The sequence below is a fragment of the Taeniopygia guttata genome, chromosome 11, assembly GCF_048771995.1.
Source record: "Taeniopygia guttata chromosome 11, bTaeGut7.mat, whole genome shotgun sequence".
NCBI classification, from domain to species: Eukaryota; Metazoa; Chordata; class Aves; order Passeriformes; family Estrildidae; genus Taeniopygia; species Taeniopygia guttata.
Window position 1 is genome coordinate 12,714,123 of NC_133036.1, and position 21,018 is coordinate 12,735,140.

General features: G+C 45.7%; 1 protein-coding gene and 1 long non-coding RNA gene across 3 annotated transcripts in view; one reads left to right on the forward strand and one right to left on the reverse strand.

Annotated features, from left to right (window-relative positions):
* Window positions 1–6,657: 6,657 nt before the first annotated feature.
* On the reverse strand, window positions 6,658–12,347 carry LOC140684836 (uncharacterized). The gene is made up of 4 exons (XR_012057688.1): window positions 11,757–12,347; window positions 9,250–9,457; window positions 9,126–9,156; window positions 6,658–8,702 (listed from the first exon to the last, which is right to left on the reverse strand). It is a non-coding gene; the product is annotated as an uncharacterized lncRNA (long non-coding RNA).
* Window positions 12,348–12,435: 88 nt separating this feature from the next.
* The window catches only part of ZNF423 (zinc finger protein 423), a 225,722-nt gene continuing 217,139 nt past the window's right edge, over window positions 12,436–21,018 (forward strand). The window contains exon 1 of one of the 2 annotated variants that reach the window (XM_030282055.4): window positions 12,436–12,764. In XM_030282055.4, coding sequence (XP_030137915.1) covers window positions 12,725–12,764 — 40 coding nt within the window. In that variant the 5' untranslated portion in view covers window positions 12,436–12,724. The remainder of the gene's footprint in view (window positions 12,765–21,018) is intronic. The other variant, XM_030282058.4, reaches the window with a different exon arrangement.

Here is a 21,018-nt window from a genome sequence, read left to right on the forward strand (position 1 = left end):
TTTATCAGCCTTCTTCAGATACTGATGAGAGATGAGCAAATACATCACCGTGAATATTTAATGACTTGGGGTTTAAATTTTTCACATCTTTTCTTGAGAGTTTATTTTATAGACATTTTCTGATATGCAGTTATTCTTAAATCTTTTGAAATCTCCTGAAATTGCACACTGGACTCCTGAATGAATATTTCACACCGATGCCGCACAGAGCAGTTAACAAGTGGCTCTGTAAAGCCCACAGTGCTGCAGACAGGTCCAGCCAGCCCCATCCATGGCCCCATGCAGCTGTGCTCTGAGTCTGCACACTCAGGTGTGCAAATGGAGGCAGCACTTGGCACAAATATCTTCCATATCCAAAACATGTTTGCTGTTAACTGTTTTGTCCATGAATGCTCAGGTCATTTGTCAGTAAGGAAAAGGCAGGTACAGTAGAGCCCCAGGCAGAGTTGGCAAAACCCACTCCAAATTACAGGGATCTTTGTTTTGCATCACTATCAGTTGGCCACCTCTATTTCTGATTCCCACCTAGGAGTGATATGACTGACGGGCCTGCCGAGTGCTTACCGTGGATACATTCCTCCTTCTCAGCCTCTTGTTTCTCAGGCTGGCTCACATGTTGAATCTGGCAGTTTGCATTAATAAAATAGGTTGGTCTGAAATGCCCACAGGACTTTTTTTCTCCTAACACAGCAGGGTGGGTTTTTTTTTTTGTATATACAAAGGACTCTGATGTAAAAATACATATTTCTACAAAGCTCTTCTGTTCTTCCTCCTGTGGCTCTTTAGTTTGGCGGCCCCAGCCTGGCCAGGTGCTCAGTGCTGGGATGGCCATCAGCACCTGCGAGCTCAGCACTGCAGCCAGGATGGGCTGATGGGGGTACAGCTGCACTGGGAGCCTCACATGCTGGAGCTCACTGCAGTGGGGAGAGGTGGGCTGGAAGCAGGGCAATGGCCTGGGGTTTAGGAGCAGTCTAGGCCACGGCTAGCTCTGACACTTGGCAAGCCTTGGTTCGTTACCAAGTGTCACTGTGTCTCAGTGACCTGTCCTCATCCAGCTAGACTTCCTTTTTCCTCTGGTCATTGGGCAGGTGACTGCTAAAATACCTTGAAAAGGCAAACTTCCTTGTTCACACTGATGTTAGTAGCTCCCAGGAAATGGAGGAGCTGCAGAGAGTGCCTGGGAGCAACCCTGTCCCAGTGCCACCCTGCCTGTGACAGGAGCCCTGTGGTGGTGCTGGACAGGGTGCATGTGAACATACAAACTCCCAGGGCAGAGCAGGGGCACGAGGACCCACAGGCAGCACCCATCCCAGGGCTGGTGCCACCAAGCCCTGGAGGTACAAGCCATCCTTTTCCTCCTACCACAGCAGTGCACATTGTTTCCTACAAGGGACTGGCTACAGCCCCTGCATGAATGTGGCCAGCCAGGGCAGTGAGACAAGTGGCCTGGAAGGAGCACCAGCCCCCCACACCACTTCTCATGCTGTGGGGGACAAACCTCCCTCTCCAAATTGCTTGACAAGAACCAAACTGCGGTGTGTTGGGAACTATTTTAACTCCTGAGGAAATCAGGCCAGTTGTTGCTACCTTCTGAAATGACTCAGCCCTGCGGTAGCCTCCAGCTGAGAGCTCTGCCAGGTGCAGATGTCTGCAAATGCCAGAAGAGAAATTGTGATGGTTTTGTAAACTTTATATACAAACTTTTGTAAACTTTGTATAAATAAGCAATCTTTTGCAGGTCGTCTTTCTCCCCTCTTTCTTACATATGAGAGGACCCTGTTCCCTGTTCATAGTTAAAATTAGAAAAGTGGTAAAAACCTGTCATTGTTGATGTGTAACTTACAAAATATGAAGACTAAGGTTTTGAAAAGGCCTGAATTTACTTGCTGGGAATTTATTTACACTGAAAGTGAAGAGAAGCTTGGCATTTAGCTTCCCTAAATTCATTGGGAAACCCCAGCCTACATGCCTGGATATGCTGGACACCTCAGGAGCATTTCACAAACTAAAAGCAGAATCATTGATGTAATCGAAACTTCCCGAAGTTTTTGCTAGCCTGCGGTATCGGGTCTGCTCAGCTGTTGGTTATTAATGATCACACAGCAAAGAGAAGGCTCATACAAACGTTATGTCTTATTGCTATTGATTTGTTTTAAGGGTATTACTTGACCAGAGTATGGTGAAATTGATTAACTTTATTAATTATTTATTGCGTAGTAACTAGATATTTAATGTATCTGTACATCTATTGTGTCTCCTCTGCATTTTGATTAACGTTTCCTTCATGCAGAAGAACAAACCCGTGCAGCAAAACATCCTTTCTGACATGAAACCCAGTGGCTGCGCAGTGCCTGCCCCCGGCGAGGCTGGCTCCCCTCGGGAGCTGGAGCCTGTGCGGAGCAGCCCGGGCTGCACCGGGCGGCGGAGCCACCCCGGGGCGGCGGCATTTCAAGTGCCGCCGTTGCCGGGGGAGCGGTGCCGCTCCGCAGCCGAGGCAGCGGCGCTGTGAGCGGCGGGCAGCCGGTGCTGGAGGGGGCACTCGGCGTGCCCGGCTGGCGGCGCGGGGGAGGCAGCACCGAGCGTGTCGTGCAGCTCCGGGGCCGAGCCCGGGACAGGCTGGCACGAACCGGAGCGGCCGCAAACCGGCGGCTTTGGGTGGCGTTGGGCTGCCCCGGAGAGCAGCCGTGCCCGGCGGGAGGGCCCGAGTCGCCCCTGCCGCCTCCTCCTCTTTCTCCTCCTCCTCCTCCTCGCCCCCGCTCCGGCCCCCGCCTCGCCCCGCGGCGCCGCTCGCTTTCTCACAGCTCCCGCTGCTTCCCGTTCCTCCCCCGGCTCCCGTTGCTATGCCCCGCCGGGCCGGCCGCCGGCAGGAATTCGTGGCCTGTCCAGCTGCTCCCAGCGTGGCCCCGCGCCCCGGCTGTGCCGCCGAGAGCCCTCCGAGCTGCCCGCCCGAGGCTGGGCACGGCACCAGAGCTGCGGGGGCTCCCAAATGCTGCACCGGCTCCTTTCCCACGGCGTGCCTACACGGGGCTGTGCTTCTTCGCTCGAGAAGACATGTCAGGACCTGACATTCTGCTGTTCCCCGAGTGGCGATGGCTCCCGAGAATGGCCATCGCTTTGGGATCACATTCCCCCGGGATGTGCGGGCAGGAACACTCAGCCCTGCAGCCGCCACTGTGCCCGCGACTGCGTGGCGATGTTCGAACTGCCCCGGTGCTCCGGTGCTGTGCCGTGCCGTGCCCTTCCAGCTGGCAGTGCCGACCTGAGAAATGTCCCTGGCAGTCCCCGGGAGTCTGGTCGCCCAGACAGCAGTGGTGGTTGCCCGGAGAAGTGTGCAATCTTCTGGAGCAGGAGTTTTTCATCTGCGGCCCTCCTGGATGTTTGTGCCCGCCTCTGGGAAATTCCGCACTCCGGGACCCTGGGCATTTGATGCCTGATTGGAGGACACAATAATAGTTTTAGCAACGTAGCAAGATAACCAAATAAACAGCAGAGCAAAATTTTAAAGTTGATATTATTAAAAGTATTTTAAGAGCTTGCACTGATGCATTTAAAAATGTGCTTTAGGATTTAAAAATAAAACCCTAAAAATAAATGTAAACAAATCCAGTTCTCTTTACAGCCTATGGCCTCTCCTATTTTGCCCAGCTGGCTGTAAACCTTATTGCTGATAAAACTTACTCCTGTCTATCTACGAAAGGAGTCCTAATAAGAGAAAAATAAACACTGCCAATTTAAACAGAACATCAGTTTGGCTGATAACAAGGAAATATTCTCTGTCCCTTCCAAAACCCTCTGGGGAGATGAAACTGAGAGAAGTCTGAAGAAACCTATGCACATTCTATAGAAACTACTTGACAAATCTTATTGAATTTAATAGAGAATGAGATCTTTTCCCTGGGTTTTTTTTTTTTTTTTGGCATCATAATTCAATAGCAACGAGATAATTTTCTATTCAACAATTTTCTATTCAATAGTGAAGAGATAACTTTCTTGTGAAGTTTTTTACAGGAATAAAAACTGCATATTCTCACACTGCCACCTGCTCCCTACCACAAGCTCATCCACATTATCACACCAAATCAGAAGAGAGACCATAAATATCTTGGTATTAAAGAACAAACTTTCGTTAAAATACCTCTTTCAAAACTGCCTGCGGGTCTGCCTGTGCAGCTGTGGGGTTTGCTAATCAATAGCACCATGCAGTACGTTGTGTCTTTTTGCATAATTACAGAATGAAAGCAGGCACAGAAAAGAACCAAGTGGAAACTATTAATTTTGTAGAATGGGACTTGATTTGTGTTTCATTTTTCTTTTCTTTGGTTCAGTGGGAAGGAGCTGGAAGAGGAGGTGACAGCAGCAGTTCGGCTGCCTGTCCTCAAGCTGCCTGGTTTAATGTGAAGCCGCTGTTTGAACTTTGCTTTTCTGGACCTGTGAACAGCTCTGAGGGTAGAGAGGCAGCATCACCTGGTACAAGGATGTCAGGCAGGAACAGGCTGAGCTGGGACACATTGTACTGCAGTTGTGAGCACTGGTTTTGTACCACTACTTGCCAAAGCGGCCAGTGATGGTTTTCATGGCAGAGGCAATCTCGAGGGTGAGAAGGTTTTGGTGCAAAGCATCTTTACTTGGTGCACATTTTTTAAAGACACAGCAGCAGTAGTAGATGGCTGGGTAATGCTGGCAGGACTGGAAATGTGCTCAAGGACTATTATTTTTGTTTGGTTTATGAGGAAACAGAGGTGGAGAGAGATCGCTTCTCCGTCTTATTTTATTGGGAAAATACCAGTGGAATGGAAGCCTTTGGAAACGTAGGAATTTTAGACAAGACTGTGCCTACCCATGTAAAATGCTTCTAAGAGTCCAGACCCTGGCGACAGGTTGCTCTGTGGCTCTCGATAGGAGCCGGTGCAGACGGCAGCTGCCTGGTTGTGTTTGGCAGTCTTTGATACCGCATTTTGAGAGTTTCCATGGTGTGGGTGCCGTCAGGTCCAGTTCCTGGGATGAGTTTGCCCCGAGGCCTCACGGCACTTCCTAACCCCTGCTGGGATCGGGTTTAATGGCTGAGAAAATCCACCATCCACCTCTCGAGATGATCCTGGACTAATGTGAATGGGACTTTTTGACTGCAAGATGGAAGGAAAAGTGATGTGCCCACTATTAGCTATTAACATTGCTAAACCTTTTCTCTGGGTAGAGAAATCTTCTGTCTCTGGAGTGTAATTCTGAACATCTCATAAACATTACACAGATGCATGGCACTGAAATTTATAAGCAAAAAAAGAAACAAGGATGCCTGAATATATGAGGGACATGAATCACTCCTAATGCTGGAGGTCGATCCATAATACCTTAAACAAGTACTCCAAGTGCTAATTATCTGCTAATGGGGTATTTGTTCTCCTTCCGTTATGTAAAAGTACACGGCATTCAACTTAAATACTGCACTTAAACACTTTAATGGCTTTGTACTGGTGGAGAAGGAACAGCTTTGAAGGCTGCTGCCATGCTTTGCCCTGGAGCTCCTGGAGCGCCTTGCTGAGCTCCTGGTGTGGCCCTTGCTGTGACTCTCCTCCGGCTTTTTCACTTGTCATTCCAACTACTTTCGTTCTCCATATCTTAACATTATCCTAGTCAGCAATGCTGGCAAAGATGTGAATAAAATTATAAATCCTGTATCGTGGCTTTTGCCACCGCTGCTGGCCAGGGAGCAGTGAAGATGCCTGTTGAGTACAAGGGGAGCTTCCACCGAGTAACAAAGCCCGGTAAAGTGAATGAGCTCTTTGATCGCAACCCTGGGAAGAAAGGGTCTCAGTGAACTACTCTCACGGGGAAAGAGATGCAGTGACCCATCCTCATTGCAGAAATGCCTTGTCGGAGCTCGCAGAGCTGAGCTGACATCAAGGAGAGGGTGAGGGACAGGGGCCCGTGCTGGAGCCAGCAGCTGGAGAACCTGTAACATACCTCCACTGGTCAGATCACCCCAGAGCCACCGAGGACCTTCCTTCAGCAGGGCTTCACCCACTTTTAACTAATGCAAATGAATAATGTATTTTTAATTCTTTGTGTCCTGAAAGGAGCAGTACAAACCCATAACCAACAGGAATGAAAAGAACACAGAATATGTGGATCACAGAGAGACTTTTCTCTGAGCTGTGATAAAAATATGGAAACATGATACTTTCTTACACTAAACATCTTAAGTTATTGAGTAACATTATCACTAAGTTATCATTACAGGAATATTCAAAAGGCAGATGCAGAGCCTGGAAAATTCTTTGTGCTAAAAGTGGTTTTGTCAGGAAGTTCAGATCCTCTGCCTGACTCCCTCACCTAATTGGAACAGAGGCCAAAATGAATAAAAACTTTGCTTGGTCAGCTATGGAATACCTGCTTGTATCTGTAGGGCATTGCATGATCTGTGTCTTTAGCACTATTATCAGTAATGACTTTTACTGTAACTGTGGAGGGGGGTGAGTATATGATTCATCTACAGATGGGTATTTTGTGATATTTGAGCTAAGTTCAGCTCCAGTGTACAACAGTATTTTTCAAAAAATGTCACTAACTGCACCACTTACTCTATCTTGATTTCAGACTATTGTAACTTTTTTAACTAAAAAAATGACTGATAGAAGTAAGAGCCATACACAAGTGAAAAAGAATTTGAAATCACTGTGTTTATTAGTAATGTTTGAATGCTAATATTGGTGCACATGGCATGAGCACATGAAACAGGCTCCTAATCCTGTTTGAACTAAAATGTATTTCACAGAGAAATTTCCCCTTCCATTTTCAATGTCCTTGATAACTCTCAATCCCTTTTCACTGTAACTTCCCAAAGTGTAAACTCAGGTGCCCTGGCTGGATGCTGCCTGCAGACGCACCACCGATCCTTCATGTGAAGCCTTTTCTTTCCATGCACATCCTCCCTCTGGAGTACCTCTACTTTCTGCTGCTCTGTAGCCCAAATTTAAAGCTATGTCAGTCCTTGCTTATGACTAAAATGTGGGATGCCAGTTACTTACTTACGTGAAGTGTTTGGAGGTTTTAACTCAAGAGCACCATAGAAACTGGGCTGGTTTTGTAGTGGGGGCTTTCATTCAGGTTGTCTGATGTGCTGCGCATGCTGCCTGCCTTTGTGTGCTCCAGCCCCATGTTTATCCCGACGCTGCCTTTGTGTTCCCTATTTGACATATTTTACTGTAAATAAAAAGAAACACTGTCTTGCAGCTGTATCCACTGTGACATTTGACTCTCTGCTGAATGATTGCATTGTGCTGTATGCTTTGGAAACATTATCTCCTTTAAGAAATCATCTAGTCCTTTAATAGTTTCCTGCATGTGCCTGTATTCCTTTGCACTTCCAGAGAGCTCAGGTGTTCACCCATCTCTGTCAAACCTCAGCCAGAGCCGCTCTTGCTGTGCTGAGGGCTGGTGAGGGTCCAAGTGCCTTCGGTACCAGGTTTTGGCACTGCTCAGTTCCCATTTTGCCTGGTCTTTTTAGCTGCACCCTCTGATCAGATTGTGCAGTATGGCTTTTTCTGGGGCATGAGCCTTTTGCCACATTTCTTTAGATATTATCAAGCATCTCTTAATGAGGTCTATTCATATGATATATTCTTTATTATAGGTTGACTCTTACTGGCTACTATACAATTATGGTCATCTTCCCTCTGCAATGAGGGAAGATGACCAATCTTTTTATGTGTTGAAGATACTCCTCTTTTTTACTTTAGAAAGTTTAAAACCTTACTGAGGCTGGCTTTCTCAAAACTTGATTGATTTATTGGGTGCTTAACTTGCATAGTACTTATTTAACATCCCTTTTATGAAATTTGTATTTTTGCCTTTACACAACTGTGTCATTTTTATATAACTTGTAATTGCAAACTGATTCTGAAACACTTTCAAAATAATCCTCTGTATTTAGAAATGTACAGGGGGTTGCTCGAAGTATTGAATGCAAATAAATCTATAACTAGAGAGGCTGGTAGTCCTGCCTGCATTTTCCAGAGCAAGGCCAATCAGTTTCCTATAAGGCTGCCAGGGTGGCACTATCTCAGATGTCACTATTATTATGGATAGCATCATCCTGAAAGTCATCAAACTTTAAAAATGATGTTCACTGTGCATGCACATGGCAGAAGAGGGCAAAGCAAAATGAAATCAACATCTTGAGTTAGCTGGCGTGAAAGCAAGTGTATCAGTTTCCCCAGAAAAGGAGCGCAATGAAAGCAGCACTGGTGTCTTTGAGGAGAAGCATGGCAGTGAGTGGAGGGGCAGGGACCACCATGTCCCCACAGATCAGGGCTCTGTGCCTCCGTGTCAGCCTCATGGGGCTTGGAAGGCCAATCTGATGGAGGAGGTGGCGGATGCCTCCACCAGCAAATCCTGTTTTCAGACAAGCCATGCTGAGCTCGGGGGGCTCCTCTGCATCTCAGGACTAGTTCCCTCTCACCAGCAGCTGCGTTGTGTATAGTATAGGATCTGTGTCATGCATAATATAGAACAATGACATTCCCAAAAGGGGTTACAAGCAGAGAATCCGGCATCCAAATTGTCCCAGCGACCTGATGAGACATGGACGTCATTCGGAGCTGCAGGAGGGCTCTTGGTTCCCTCCCAGAGAGAACAGCTCTGCACTCTGGCAGTCTTGGCTTTGTGCTTTTATTAAAATTCCCCAGAATAAAAAGAAAAAGCATCTGTAAAGGAACAAGACAGATAAGAGATTCAAAAAATATTTTTATTGCAATCTTAAATTACCATAATTAAATTAAATTATTAAATGTATTTTTATTAAATTAGCACACAGGCTGGTGTCACTTGCCTTAAATATTTTAATAAAGCCTGTGAAGTCTTCCCTTGTTATTAGTGCTCTTGGAATGTATCTATTTTAATGATAGTATGAGTTTAAGTTCTGGTATTGGGAAGAGACCCTGGATGGCTGAACTCTGCATTTCTCTGGGGGGCCCAGCAGGGTTATGGGGTTTTCTTTGCTCAAGAGTGGCTGTGGGACCACATGTACGTATATCTGGAGGAGATGCACAAATGATGTGTTGTGACAATAGAGCAGCAGAGCATTTAGGCACATGTTGGAAAACTCTGTGGAGCAGAGATGTACTTACAGAGCAGGGCCTGGAGGAAATCTGTGTATTGCTGGGTTTGAAGATAATAGAGAGGGATGAATTAATAATTATATATGTGTGTGCTACATTTAAAGACAGATTTTTTTTTTTCTGTCAAACCTACCTTCCCGCTTTCTTTATCACCGGCTATAAACTGGGTACTTCTCAAAGATGCCACCATGGAAGGTGGTGGTTTTAAGGATGCTGCTGCTTTTGGAATGAACTTGAACTACTTTCATGGGAGGGGCTGGGGATGCTCAGACCAGGGCTCCTCACCTTGCTCTGAACTGGGTAGGGCCTTGCAAATAACCTTCTCACTGGCTCTCTGGCAACTGAAAAGGTAAAAAAAAAATAAATAAAATGAAAATCTATAGATTTTCTGATTAATTTTAAAAATGGGGAAAAGTTGGTTCACTTAAATTGTGTGATTTAAAGTTATTTTTAAAATATATAGAAAATGTGGGAATATGCAGAGGGCTGGATGGCAAAGGGGCTTGGGGTGGCAATGGGGCTTGGGAATTACTTGCCAAGTGGAATGTGTAAAACTAAGATTGAAATCCCCTCTTTCTTGATTGCATGGGGATTTGAATTTGGGTCTCTGAACTCCTCTGAGAGTGCCCAACCGCCAGCACATTCTGGGATGAGAATCTGTCCTGCTGAAGCTGTTCTGCTTTGTAAGAATAATTAAATATTCATTGGGCCAGTGAGAGAACAGAAACAAGTTGATAGCCTGGGGATTAAGCCTCTCCAATAAGACAAGGATACAGAAGTAATTCAGTTCCTGATCCAACTCTGATGCTGAATGGATATGAATCTAGGGTCATGCTGACCAAATTTACCAGGATCCTGTGTTTTTCACCATATATGTATCATAACATTTTTTTCTCCTTGTCAGCTTTCCTTACTTCTTTACAGAAACTGCTACCACACTGGCTTTTATAGTGGTGAGTCTGTGTCAGCTAGAGTTATCCCCATTTTTATTGGAATCATGAATTGGGGACATGGGCTCTTTAGCAAGCCATCCTTGTTCCAGCATGTCTTTTTGAACACCCAGTTTGCTACTTAGTGCAGTGGGGTGGAGGAAGTATACCTTAATTATAGGGATTTTACAGGAAACATTTTTTACTGTATGTCCAGTCTGTGGTAGTAATCTGTAATCACACAGTAGGAGGGAACTGTAAACCTTTAATATGACATTAATAAACACAATATTTTCTGTCAAACCTTAACAAAACAGAAAATCAGCACTAAACATCTATTCAAATATGATACTGCACTTAAGGAAAATTTTTACAGTTCTATTCTGAACTCACCTGATTAAATGACAAACTAATTCCTGAGTTGCTTGGTTTTCTTTCGGTGTGGGGAAAAAAGAAAAAAAGATGTTTTCCAGATGGAGCTCACTAGCAAGAAAGCAGTGCCTATACCCAGCCCCCTGCGCCCCCGTTTGATGCAAGCCCGCAGGCTGGGCAGAGCGCTGCGTCCTCAGCACTGCCCTGGGGCCTGGCTTCGGCACCTTCCTCTGACAGGTCTGCTTTCACAGGATCTTAGCGAAACCCGTTCCTTTCATTCAGTACACCTTCTCTTTTGATGTCCAGATATACGACTGGGCTCTCCTGATGGCCCATCACATGCCGGGGTGAGGATGCTTGGAAACAATTCCTAACGCACTGCTTGGGGCACGGTAAACGAAGTGCTTGGATGCACCTTGTTCTTACACAGAAGGCTCTGTGAAACGAAAGAACCCTGTCTAAATGAGAGAGGAAACTGATGGAGTGTTTATCGTGAGCAATTTAATTCATAACTTGGCACCAAGCGCTCCGTGAGATGACAAGTTCAGATTTTTCTAGAAGCTGCCTTCCCAGTGGGCGACTCCAGGACCTGCTAAATTTAACACCTTGGGAGAGGCAAAGGAACTGTCCCTCCCAGCTCTGCACAAGCAGGCAGCGGAGGTGTGTGTGTGTGTGTGTGTGTTAAAAACCGCCCGCGACTTTTCCCGCGGCCGCTCAGCCCTGGCGCTCGGGGGGATTTCGGTGCCCCCGCCCCGGTGCAGACCACGGGCGGCGCGGCCCGGCCCGTGTGCGCGGGGGCTGCGCTCCGCGGACCGCGGACCCAGCGCCGGCCGGGCCGGGCCGGGCCGGGCCGGGCCGGACCCGACGGGGCGGGGGGGAGAAGGGGGGGCGGCGGCTCGGCGCGGCCGCGAGTCCGGTCCGCGGCGGCGGTCCGCGTTTTGCGGGCGGCCGCTGTATTTCCCGGGCCGTCCATGGCTCGGTGCTGTTGGCTCTCTCTCCGTCTGATCGGCGCAGGCTGCGCGGGGCTCCCTACGGGATCAGAGCGCTCCCCCGCCGGGACTCCACTCCTCACATCCTCCTGCTGGGACTCAGCTACATTTCCAGCCAAGCCTGGCTTTATTATGTGTGTCTGCACTGCAGCCCCAGCAGCAAGATCAGGAGGAGGAAAAGGAGCCAGGACAAAGAAAAGAGAGGGAGGCTGGCGAGAGCTAAAGAAAATAAAAACCCAGGGCAGCAGCGGCAGCAGCGGCAGCAATGAAGGCAGGAGCGGTGCCACCTTCCAGCGAATAACCCATGGAGGCAGCTAGCGGCCCCGGCATCGATGCAAAGAAGCACTTACCTTGTTCCGCGAAGTGCGTGCGTGCAGGGGAAGGCGGCGGCGAGCGCGGCCGGCCGCGGGGAGCCCACCCGCCCGCCCGCCCAGCTCCAGCTCCGCGCCGCGCACGGCCGGCCGCGCCGCGCCGGGGACACGGGGCGGCCGCCCCTCGGCCCCCGCCGCCAGCATAAAAAAGGACTCGTCGCCCTCCCCGGTCAGCGGCGGGGGCGAGGAAGGGAGAGGCAGCCGGGGGCGAGCGGGCAGAGAGGGAGGGAGGGGGCCGAGCGCGGCCGAGGGAGGATTTAGGAAAATCGCAACAAGGTCGCACCCCCGGAGCGCCCCGGATTGCCGGGGCCGGAGCTCCTCGTGGGTTTAGACACTGAGTTCTCGCCGCGCGCCCTCCCCCACCCCATACCCAGGGACCCCGCACAGGGCTCTGGTGCTTTTTTTTTTTTTTCCCTCTTTTTTTTTTCTCCTTTAAAAAAAATTTATTATTCCGAAAGTGCGAGCCGGACTGAGCCGCAGGGCGCCTGCAAACTTTAAAGAGAACAAAAAGGCGGGTGGAGGCGCGGGCCGGGCTCGCTTTGCGTCGGTAGAATTTGCACATCCAAGGGGGGGGGGGGAGGGAAGGAAGGAACAAAAAAAAAGCCAAACCAAAAAACCCAAAAAAAAAAAAAAACAAAACAAGAAGGAAAAAAAAAATTGCAACTGTTGCGCCCGCGATTTTTCTTTTTTTTCTTTTTTTTTTTTTTTAATTTTTTTTTTTCCCCGGGGGAAGGTGCCCGAGGGGTTGGAAAGAGGAGTTGAACTTGCCGCATTGCAACAGGCGAAAGAAGTGAGAAAATCAAATAATCGATCCCGCTGCTGCCGCTTCGCCTCGCAAAGTTTGGAGGTGCGGGGGGCGGGGGGCCGAGAGAGAAGGCAGGGAGAGGAAGAGAAGGAAGGGACAGGAGGAAGACGAGGAGGAGGAGGACGAGCCTCGGCGGCCGGACATGTCCAGGAGGAAGCAAGCCAAGCCCCGCTCGGTGAAAGGTAAGGCATCCTCCGCCGGCCCCCGCCGCCGCCGCGGCCCCGGGCAGCCGCCGCCGCCGCCTCCGCCGCCGCGACGCGGCCAATCAGGGCCGGGGCCCGGCTTGGCGGGGATTGCGAATCCCCCCCCGGTACGGGCTGCTGGTGGCGGAGACCCCCCCGGAACCGACGGCGTGTCCCTGCGCGGGGCATCCGCCCGCCCGCCGTCCGTTCCGGGGTACAGTGGGTACCGCGGCGCCGGCCGACACTCGCCGGCGACACGTGTCGCGATAATTGATGAAAGAAGCCGGTGGCATCGTTGAGGCGGGGAGGGAGGAAAGTTTCGCGGTGATGCTCGGGTGCGGTGGCGCATCGGCGGGCCGAGGAAGGGAGGAATGAGTTCACTCGTGTTTTAGCCGGTTAGCCCGAAATTAATGTTCCTTTATGACTGGGAATAGTAGCGCCGTCTGTTTGCTCCTTCTGTCCAATGCGCGTAAGGGTGGTGAAAGAAGGGGAGAATTAAACCCGATTTGATAGATAGGGGTTAAGAATTTGCTTGGGCTTAATGAAACAATAGCCAAATTTAGTAACAGGTTTATGAGTAAAGGTTAGACATTAAACTATGCGTATTCTTCTCCATGCCCAGCGAAGCGGTGTTTAAAATCTCCTGTTTACCTCCGTAACAAAACAGCTGCTGGAGAAACGTAAAGGGAGGGCCAGGACCAGCCCCGCGCCGTACTGCACGCATTGCCAGCTTTTTGACTTTTAAGTGAATGGGTGCGAGAGAGAAAGCGTGATTCTAGAAGCCTTTCGCTCCCAGCCACGAGGAGGTTAGCTGATGTTGGGGAAGGTTTTATTGTCCTCTGCACAAAGCAGAAGTCGCAAACTCAGTGGACCGGAGGCTTTGTTGTCGAAACACAAAAGGATCAGAACTTTGGACGCCTAGAAGATGAAACAAAAAGTCCAAAGCTTTTGTAATTAAGTAACTTGTAAGTGGACAAAAATTAGCATGCAGTTATTTGATCAGCTAAAGAACAAATTGAAACCCCATCCATTGCCATTTTATATTATTTGTGAAATATCCATTCTTTAATAGATTATTGCAGTGTAAGTTGTATGTGCTTCAAATGTTTACCAAGTTTTTGTAAAGTCAGTCCTTTATCTTTGTACAACTCCCTTAATATTTTTTTCCCAAACTAAGATCACCCTTTAGCATTGTGCTGTGGGGCAGGTTTGCAGCGTGGCATTGTGACCCTCCGCAATCCCGGACAATCTGCTAATGCAGCTCCTTCAGTAACTGGTAGATGAATGTTACAGTCTCTGGGCAGAAGAAAGGGCAGAGATAGAGCTATTTCTAGGGGATGCTCTGAAAGACATTGTTTGAAACGAAAAGAATCACAGTTTGAGAACGGTGGAGCAGGCCTTGGGTCATGACTTCTCTCAGATGAGGGGATCACATTTAGTGGCCAGGCCTCTGGAGTTTAAAATATTTTCCTGTGCTAAAGTGTCACATTTAACATTCAGGAAATAGTTCTATGCCAGTGCAAACAGTGTTTGCTCTAGAAGCTCAGTTAGTAAACCTTGACATTTTGTGACATACAATTTTAGATATTTACCATTTATTACTCTTTTGTTTTCTTTCTCGTTACTTTTAGGCTACAATATCTCTTGCAAGTAGTTGATACTTTATAATGAAATTTTTACTCTAATTCTGATCTAGAACTGATCATTATTTATGTGCTCATGCTTATGAATTAAAGTAGGTAGCTTACTGGCAAGTTATAACTGAGAAACATTATCCCTGTAATGCAGAAAATTCTAGAAGGTCTTTGCAATAGTGAGCTGGGTGAAGCCCAGTTTTTAAAGATTATAAATATTTCTGAGGTCTCTAGGCACAAAAAAATGTTTCCAGCTTCAGCAAAAACTGGATGTAAATTACAGGTATTAGTTTGAGCTGCCTAACGGGGAGTCTAAGAATGAGCTGAATCTGGGTGAAATTCTGGATAATAGGAGACAGCTCATATGTGCATGTAGGATAAAGAAATTCTTCATTCCTTTCTATTCACCCATATCTTCTGCTTGTAAAAAGTCCGTTGTATACATTTTGTGGTCTAGGGAGCTAGAAACCCAGTAGATTGCCACAGTACATGTTTCCATGGAAATAATTGAGATGTAATAAATAAAGGCACTCTGAGGTCATAGGTTTCCCAATTCAACTGAGAAGAGAACAAGCATAAATTATATGGATATATATGTGGCATTTAGGACTTAAAATAATGCAACATTTTTCTCTTTTCCATCTTTTATTTCACTTTGTATTGCAGCTTTGCTATTTATTAACTACTATGAGATTTGTGTATCCTTTTTCATTCAGAAAGATTATGCACTAAAATAGGATCAGTCTGTGCCCGCGATGAAAGGGATTATTCTGCATGCAAAAAGCAAGTTGCCTGCACTTTAAGTGGGAGCAGTGCTGACTTTAAAGAAATGATTGACTTTGACAGAAGTATCGAATGTTGACAAGTCTTAGATGGGCGTTATTGCAAATGAAGTGATAGCAAACCCAAAGTGGATGCCAGCACAGCTGCAGGTCAGGTGGCCCCTGTGCTGTATTATGAGGTCTCAGGTTCAGCCTGGCAGAAACTTACAGTAATTCCTGCAGCTGTAACTCCAGCAGTAGCCCTGGGCTTCCCCCTGACATGGGATTTATGATTTGCAATACAATTCACTGATTCGTTTTGGCCATCAGTTTGTGCAAACTTGAAGATGCTAACCTTATAGCTGGTGGTTGGAGACAATGTTGGCTTAAAGGAAGGTGGTTTCACATCAATGAGAATGGAATAAAAGTGCGAATGTTGAGTCTCTGCTGGTTTACAAAATGAACACTTAGGGGACAGTGTGGTGGTAGCAGTGATGGAGTAAAATACTTTCTGAAGCTTTACTTCACATCATAGATGAAGCCCAGGAAAGTAATTTTCCTCAGCACAGACTCTTGCCCTGTTGCCAGTAACCTCAGCTGCTGAGAGTTTTTTCAGTTCTTTGTAAGGAAGAGTTATACTTTAGTCAGTGTTGTTAAAACCACGTGGACCTGAACCCCCGAACATAACACAGCTGTCAACGTCAAAGCACTCTGCCTTGTCCCCCATTCCAGCTAATGGGCGCTGATATTAACACCGGGGTGCTTCAAAGTTTGTTTGGTGCTGGCTAGTGCAGGGAGTGGGGGGCACCCAGCCCACTCAGGGGGCTGAGGAGGACAGGTCTTCCTTCTTCCCCTTGCTCAAACTGCAGCTTCTGGTGCTTGGAGGTGGTTCTGAGATGCAGGTAACAGCAACCCATGGATTTCCAGTCCCATGCAATGGTAATTGAGGCATTACTGGACTGCCCTTTGTGGGACTGGGCTGCATTGGCACGAGGTTTTAAGCATCAGATGCACTTTGGCTGCTGAATTTGACAGTTCTGCAAATTGCTGTCAGCTTGTGGGGGTATTCTGTGCATAAACGTGCTCGTTGGTAATCAAACTGTTTTGCAAAAGAATGCACTAATTAACTCTAGATTTGTTATCCTACTTGAAGTTGCAGAATTGCTGTCATATTTTTTTGCTTTCTGTTGGCAAAAAATGCTGATAGAAACTTTTGATTCACACCCTACCTGCCTCATTTGTGTCAGTCAAGAAGAGAAAAGGGGGGTTGCTCATTACTTCGTTATCTGCAAAGTAAATAAAAATACTTCAACCATTTGCTGAGTTCCAATTAGTTGATTGCTATGAATGATCTTCTTTAAAGGAATGCTGTTTTACCTATCTGCTCATACAAAGGTTTGATTTTGAATGTCTTGTGAAAAGGATTCTCTTTGTCTTGATTGATGTCAAGAATAAAAGCATGATGGTAATATCCCTTTGAAAGCTATTGTATTGTCAGCTCTGGCTGACAGCAGGAGGCCCTCCTAGTGCTATAGATTAGCGCTGTGAAAACACTGACATTTTCTTTGTTATATTGCTGTTGTTCTGCTTGCAAAGTCAATTATACAATGTTGGAGCTCAGTTACAGAGTTGACTGTGGAAGTAACAATGTCTTTCATACTTGTCTTAAAGATATAATTTTCCTTTTTTCCCAGTTGATAAAGAAGAACCTGAAGGTACTGGAACAGTACATTCTACAAATTAAATTTTGACAAGTATAATCATAATTGCCAAATACAAGAGACTTGTGTGATTATCCTTTAATTTTACAGTTCATTCTAGTTTCGGTGGAATTTTATTGATACAGTGAAAGCAGCAGCTAAAATTGATAAAACTCATATCAAATAAGATTACGCTCTTGATTGTTCTTTATCAAGTGTAGCTTTTGGGGGATTAGGAATAATTGGAGATGTTGGTGTTTCATTGTGGGGCTGGTGCCCTGAGAGTGTTTGAATCCATGCAGTATTCCGAGCACTGCCTTCAGGGATTAGCCTGCAGTTTTTAATTTTTGCCTGTGTATTCTGCTACAAGCCTAGCAGCGTTCTCCTCTGAACTCCACAAGTCCCATTTTCCTGCCTTTCTCTCCCTCTGGTATGCTCTCCTGGACGGGATCTGGGTGGTATTTAACTGGTTTTACTGATTGAAACTCCTGCCTGTGTGCAAACACCTTTTAATTGCAGCCTGCTCCCATTGGTCTCAGTGAATATAACGAATAAACATGGCCAAAAATTGAAAAGAGTGGGAAAGGTAACATAAAACGTTTAAATATAAATGGAAAGAAAATAGAAATCTCATATTTTTAGTGACGCTATGTCTAAAGCCATTGAAGAAGAGTAACTACCATTGTACAGCTCTAGGAGAATTCTTCCTATGTTTTTCTTCAAAAATATTTGTGTACAATCAGCACAAGTTAAAGAACATCATTCACTGCTGAATTGCTTCAGATGACACATGCAAAAAAATAATCAGAGACCTCTCATAGGATGTTAATTGTAGGATTTCTAAATTACTATTATAAACTAATAGAGTAACAAAAGATTCTACAGTTACCAGTAATTTGTCAGGATTTATTTTGTTTTTCTTCAATAATTGAAAATTAATGTCTTGAAGTGAAAGCAGATGTTCATGCCATCCTCTGAATTGGATATAAAAATGATGTTTTGTAGATGTGTTAAGCTTGTGTAAATACAGATTGTCTTATCGTAGATGTGGCTTTGGCTTGGTTTTATCTATTGTTTGGTGCCAAATTAACTTTTAGGTTAAACGTGGGTAAGTGGTTTAAGCTTGGTTAAATTAACTAAATTGAGTACTTGAGGTGGTACCCAGTGATCAATTACTACAGTAAACATTTAAAAAACCCTATCTCACCTGCTGGCTTTGTGAATGAGGAGACTTTCTCATGCTGTAGAATTAATATTTACTTCTATTTGATAAGTGCATTTGTAATTGTTTACTTGGCTATTTTTATTGGATTGGCTAATTTTTATCTTGCTTTCCAATTCCAACTTGTGAAATCAGTTTTAAATTATTTCAACATTTGAAAAATGCAAATCACATTCTTTTGGAAAAAGAAATAATCTCCTGGTCTCATGCATCATCTGTATGATCATATTCTTTTACACAAAAGATTATTAGTTACCCACAATAATTGAACTGTCTTATAAAATGCCTGTATCAGATCCTCATCACTCCATCAATGTTCTCTGTAAATGCCTCTGAAAAAGCGTGCCTATTATATTCCCTTGTATCCCAGTAAATGTGCTGGAGAAATGAAATACTACTAATATAAAACCTATTAGAGACTCCTGCTAAATCTTGACTGACAAATGGTGGTGGAGGGGAGGGCCTTTGGTGTGTGTGTTGGTGGACACAGACTCAGCGAGTGCAGGTGGGAGCTGGAGCCAAGTGAGGACCAGCTCTGAGTTCTTATGTGCATTTATTCCACATGTTTTGGAGCCCAGAAGTAGATTCTCATGCATTTTCTTTCCTGTTGTCCGTTAGTAAATGGAGAGAAGCTAGTTCCTTTTTCTCTTAGACAAATAAGGTGATGGGAATTTTAAGTACTACATCTTCTTGACAACACCTAGATGTATAGATATGTGCAGCAGTGAATTATGGTGGCTTGTTGGAGTCCCATTATTCTGGGGAGTAGAAGGATGTGCAGGGACTAAATGGTCTCTTGTGACATTTCCAGATACAGAAGGCTCAGGCTTCGACCTTATGCAATGGCTTGTTTTCAAAAATGTAAACAAAGGGACCCGATGGTGTTGGAAAGTGGGTGCTGCCATTTGGAATGGGCTCACAGATCTCCCTGTGGTACTGTGGGTTGGTGGATAGCATTAGCTTTCCACAGAATTACTTACTTCAAGTAGAACTGCAATACCCATCTGAATCTAGCCATAAGCACCTTCATTATATTGTTTGCACTTGCTTAGAAAGAAAATCTTTTCCTTTCTAGCCACAGATTAGGCAACAGAAAGACCAATTTGTAGAGCTTGTAAATGCCACTTGTTAATCATATGCAGTACAATTATTAATTTTTTCCCTCTTCCCCCTTGGATGTATTAAATCAACTTTTTAGCTTTTTTATGTAATTGAAATTTGCCCTTTTGTTACCTGGGTATGAATTATTTTTGAAATGTTGTCATTACCCGCCCTGCTGTGAGGTTTATCTCTTCTGTTCATCCTAATTAAATAAAACATACTGTTGTTCACTGGTCTGGTGTTGAACTGAATTACCTGCCTGAAGGCTCGCTGGTGTCGGGCTTGCTTCTTGTTGCAGCAACAGCCGTTGACTAACACATTTACTTTTAGATTTTCATTTCAAAGGGCTCAGTTTGTGCAGTGTGACAGGTGAATGGTGAATGCTTTAAAGGACTTTCAAGAGCTGAACAAACAGTAAAGGACTTATTGCTACTGCAGCCGTGGCAAGTACAAATGTAAGGCAGCCTTTGTGGCAGAGGAGTGTTTCCTTTGCTGCATAGAGGCCACTCAGGAGACCTGAAGGGCTCACTTGGGTATGCTGGGGGTGAAATAAACTCAGTTGTGATCTCATTTAAACCCACCCTACCTGTGTGTTCTCCTGGGCAATTTCTAGTAGGGTTGATCTCGTCTCTCTTTGTAGCATCACCCGCAGTCATGTTCTCCTTGAGTCTGGCACTGATAACGAAGGCCGCTTCAGAAGTGGAACAGTTGGAGTTTCTTCACACAGAAGTTATTTCTAGTTGATATTAGAGAACGTAAACAATGCATTCAGGTTTTAAAGCGAAGCAGAGGGAAAGATCCCTCCTTGTAGAGAAACAGTTTGTTTAAGCCTCTGATAGCACTGCAGAAAATGCGTTGCTCACTAGTGAAATCCTGTTATGAGTAAAAGTACAAGAATTAACAAGTCGCTGTACTCCAGTCTCTGTTGGCTCCTGCTAGGCTCTGGAGGTTTGGTCAAATGTGGCCTAATTCTGCTTTCCAAATATTAAAAAAAATTACACAGAGGGCAAAAAGACAAGTTCTTAATATGCATATCCTGGGAAAATCCTAAACCAGTATTTTTACCCCCTCCAGTCCCAAGGCTAATCAAAATTCCTTTGTTTCCACATCTACCATTAAAATATATGCCTCCCTTGGTTGCCTGCTGACTGAACAAGTTTAACCACTCAATCGATTGGACTCACAAAAGCTGTTACTGGCTTTATGTAGTATTTGCCTACAGGTAATTTAGAGATTGGGGTGAGGGTCTAGGTACCCTTCACCAGGTACTTACATTTGCAGCTCTGTTCATTTCTTGATGATCCTCACCTGGCTGAGATGAGGTTTTTCTGCTTATTACTGAGGCAGGTTAGCCAAGCATGCACCTGCTGATTGCTGGAACTTGCTTCACATGGTGGGTAGCTGAGTGGTAATGAGGATAACATTAGTGAAGACAGACTTGCCGTGTGCTTTAGGAAGGGAGTGGTGCAAAGTAGAGGTAGTGTACTTTGCTGGGTGTACATCTGTTTTTGCTGTCTTTAGTGTAAGTACATTTTTTTTTTCCTTGATAGTAATTGGAGCTGGGTTGTATGTTTAAGCGTAAGTCCAAGCTCTCTGAATAGCACTGTTAATTGAGAGTTGAGTTGGAAGACTGTGAGTAGGTTCCTATCAGCTGTAGGGTGAGGGCTCTGTTTTGTTTTTGTGGTAGTGTTTCTTACAGGCCTTGGTAGGGGCTGGATTTTAGTTTCATTCCTTGCACTGCAATTACAAGAGCAGGAGCAGCGAAGAGATTTTATGGGAATGGTCATTCAGGATCTAATGCTGGAGAGAGTGTCTCCTGCTCCTTCTGCTGGCTCT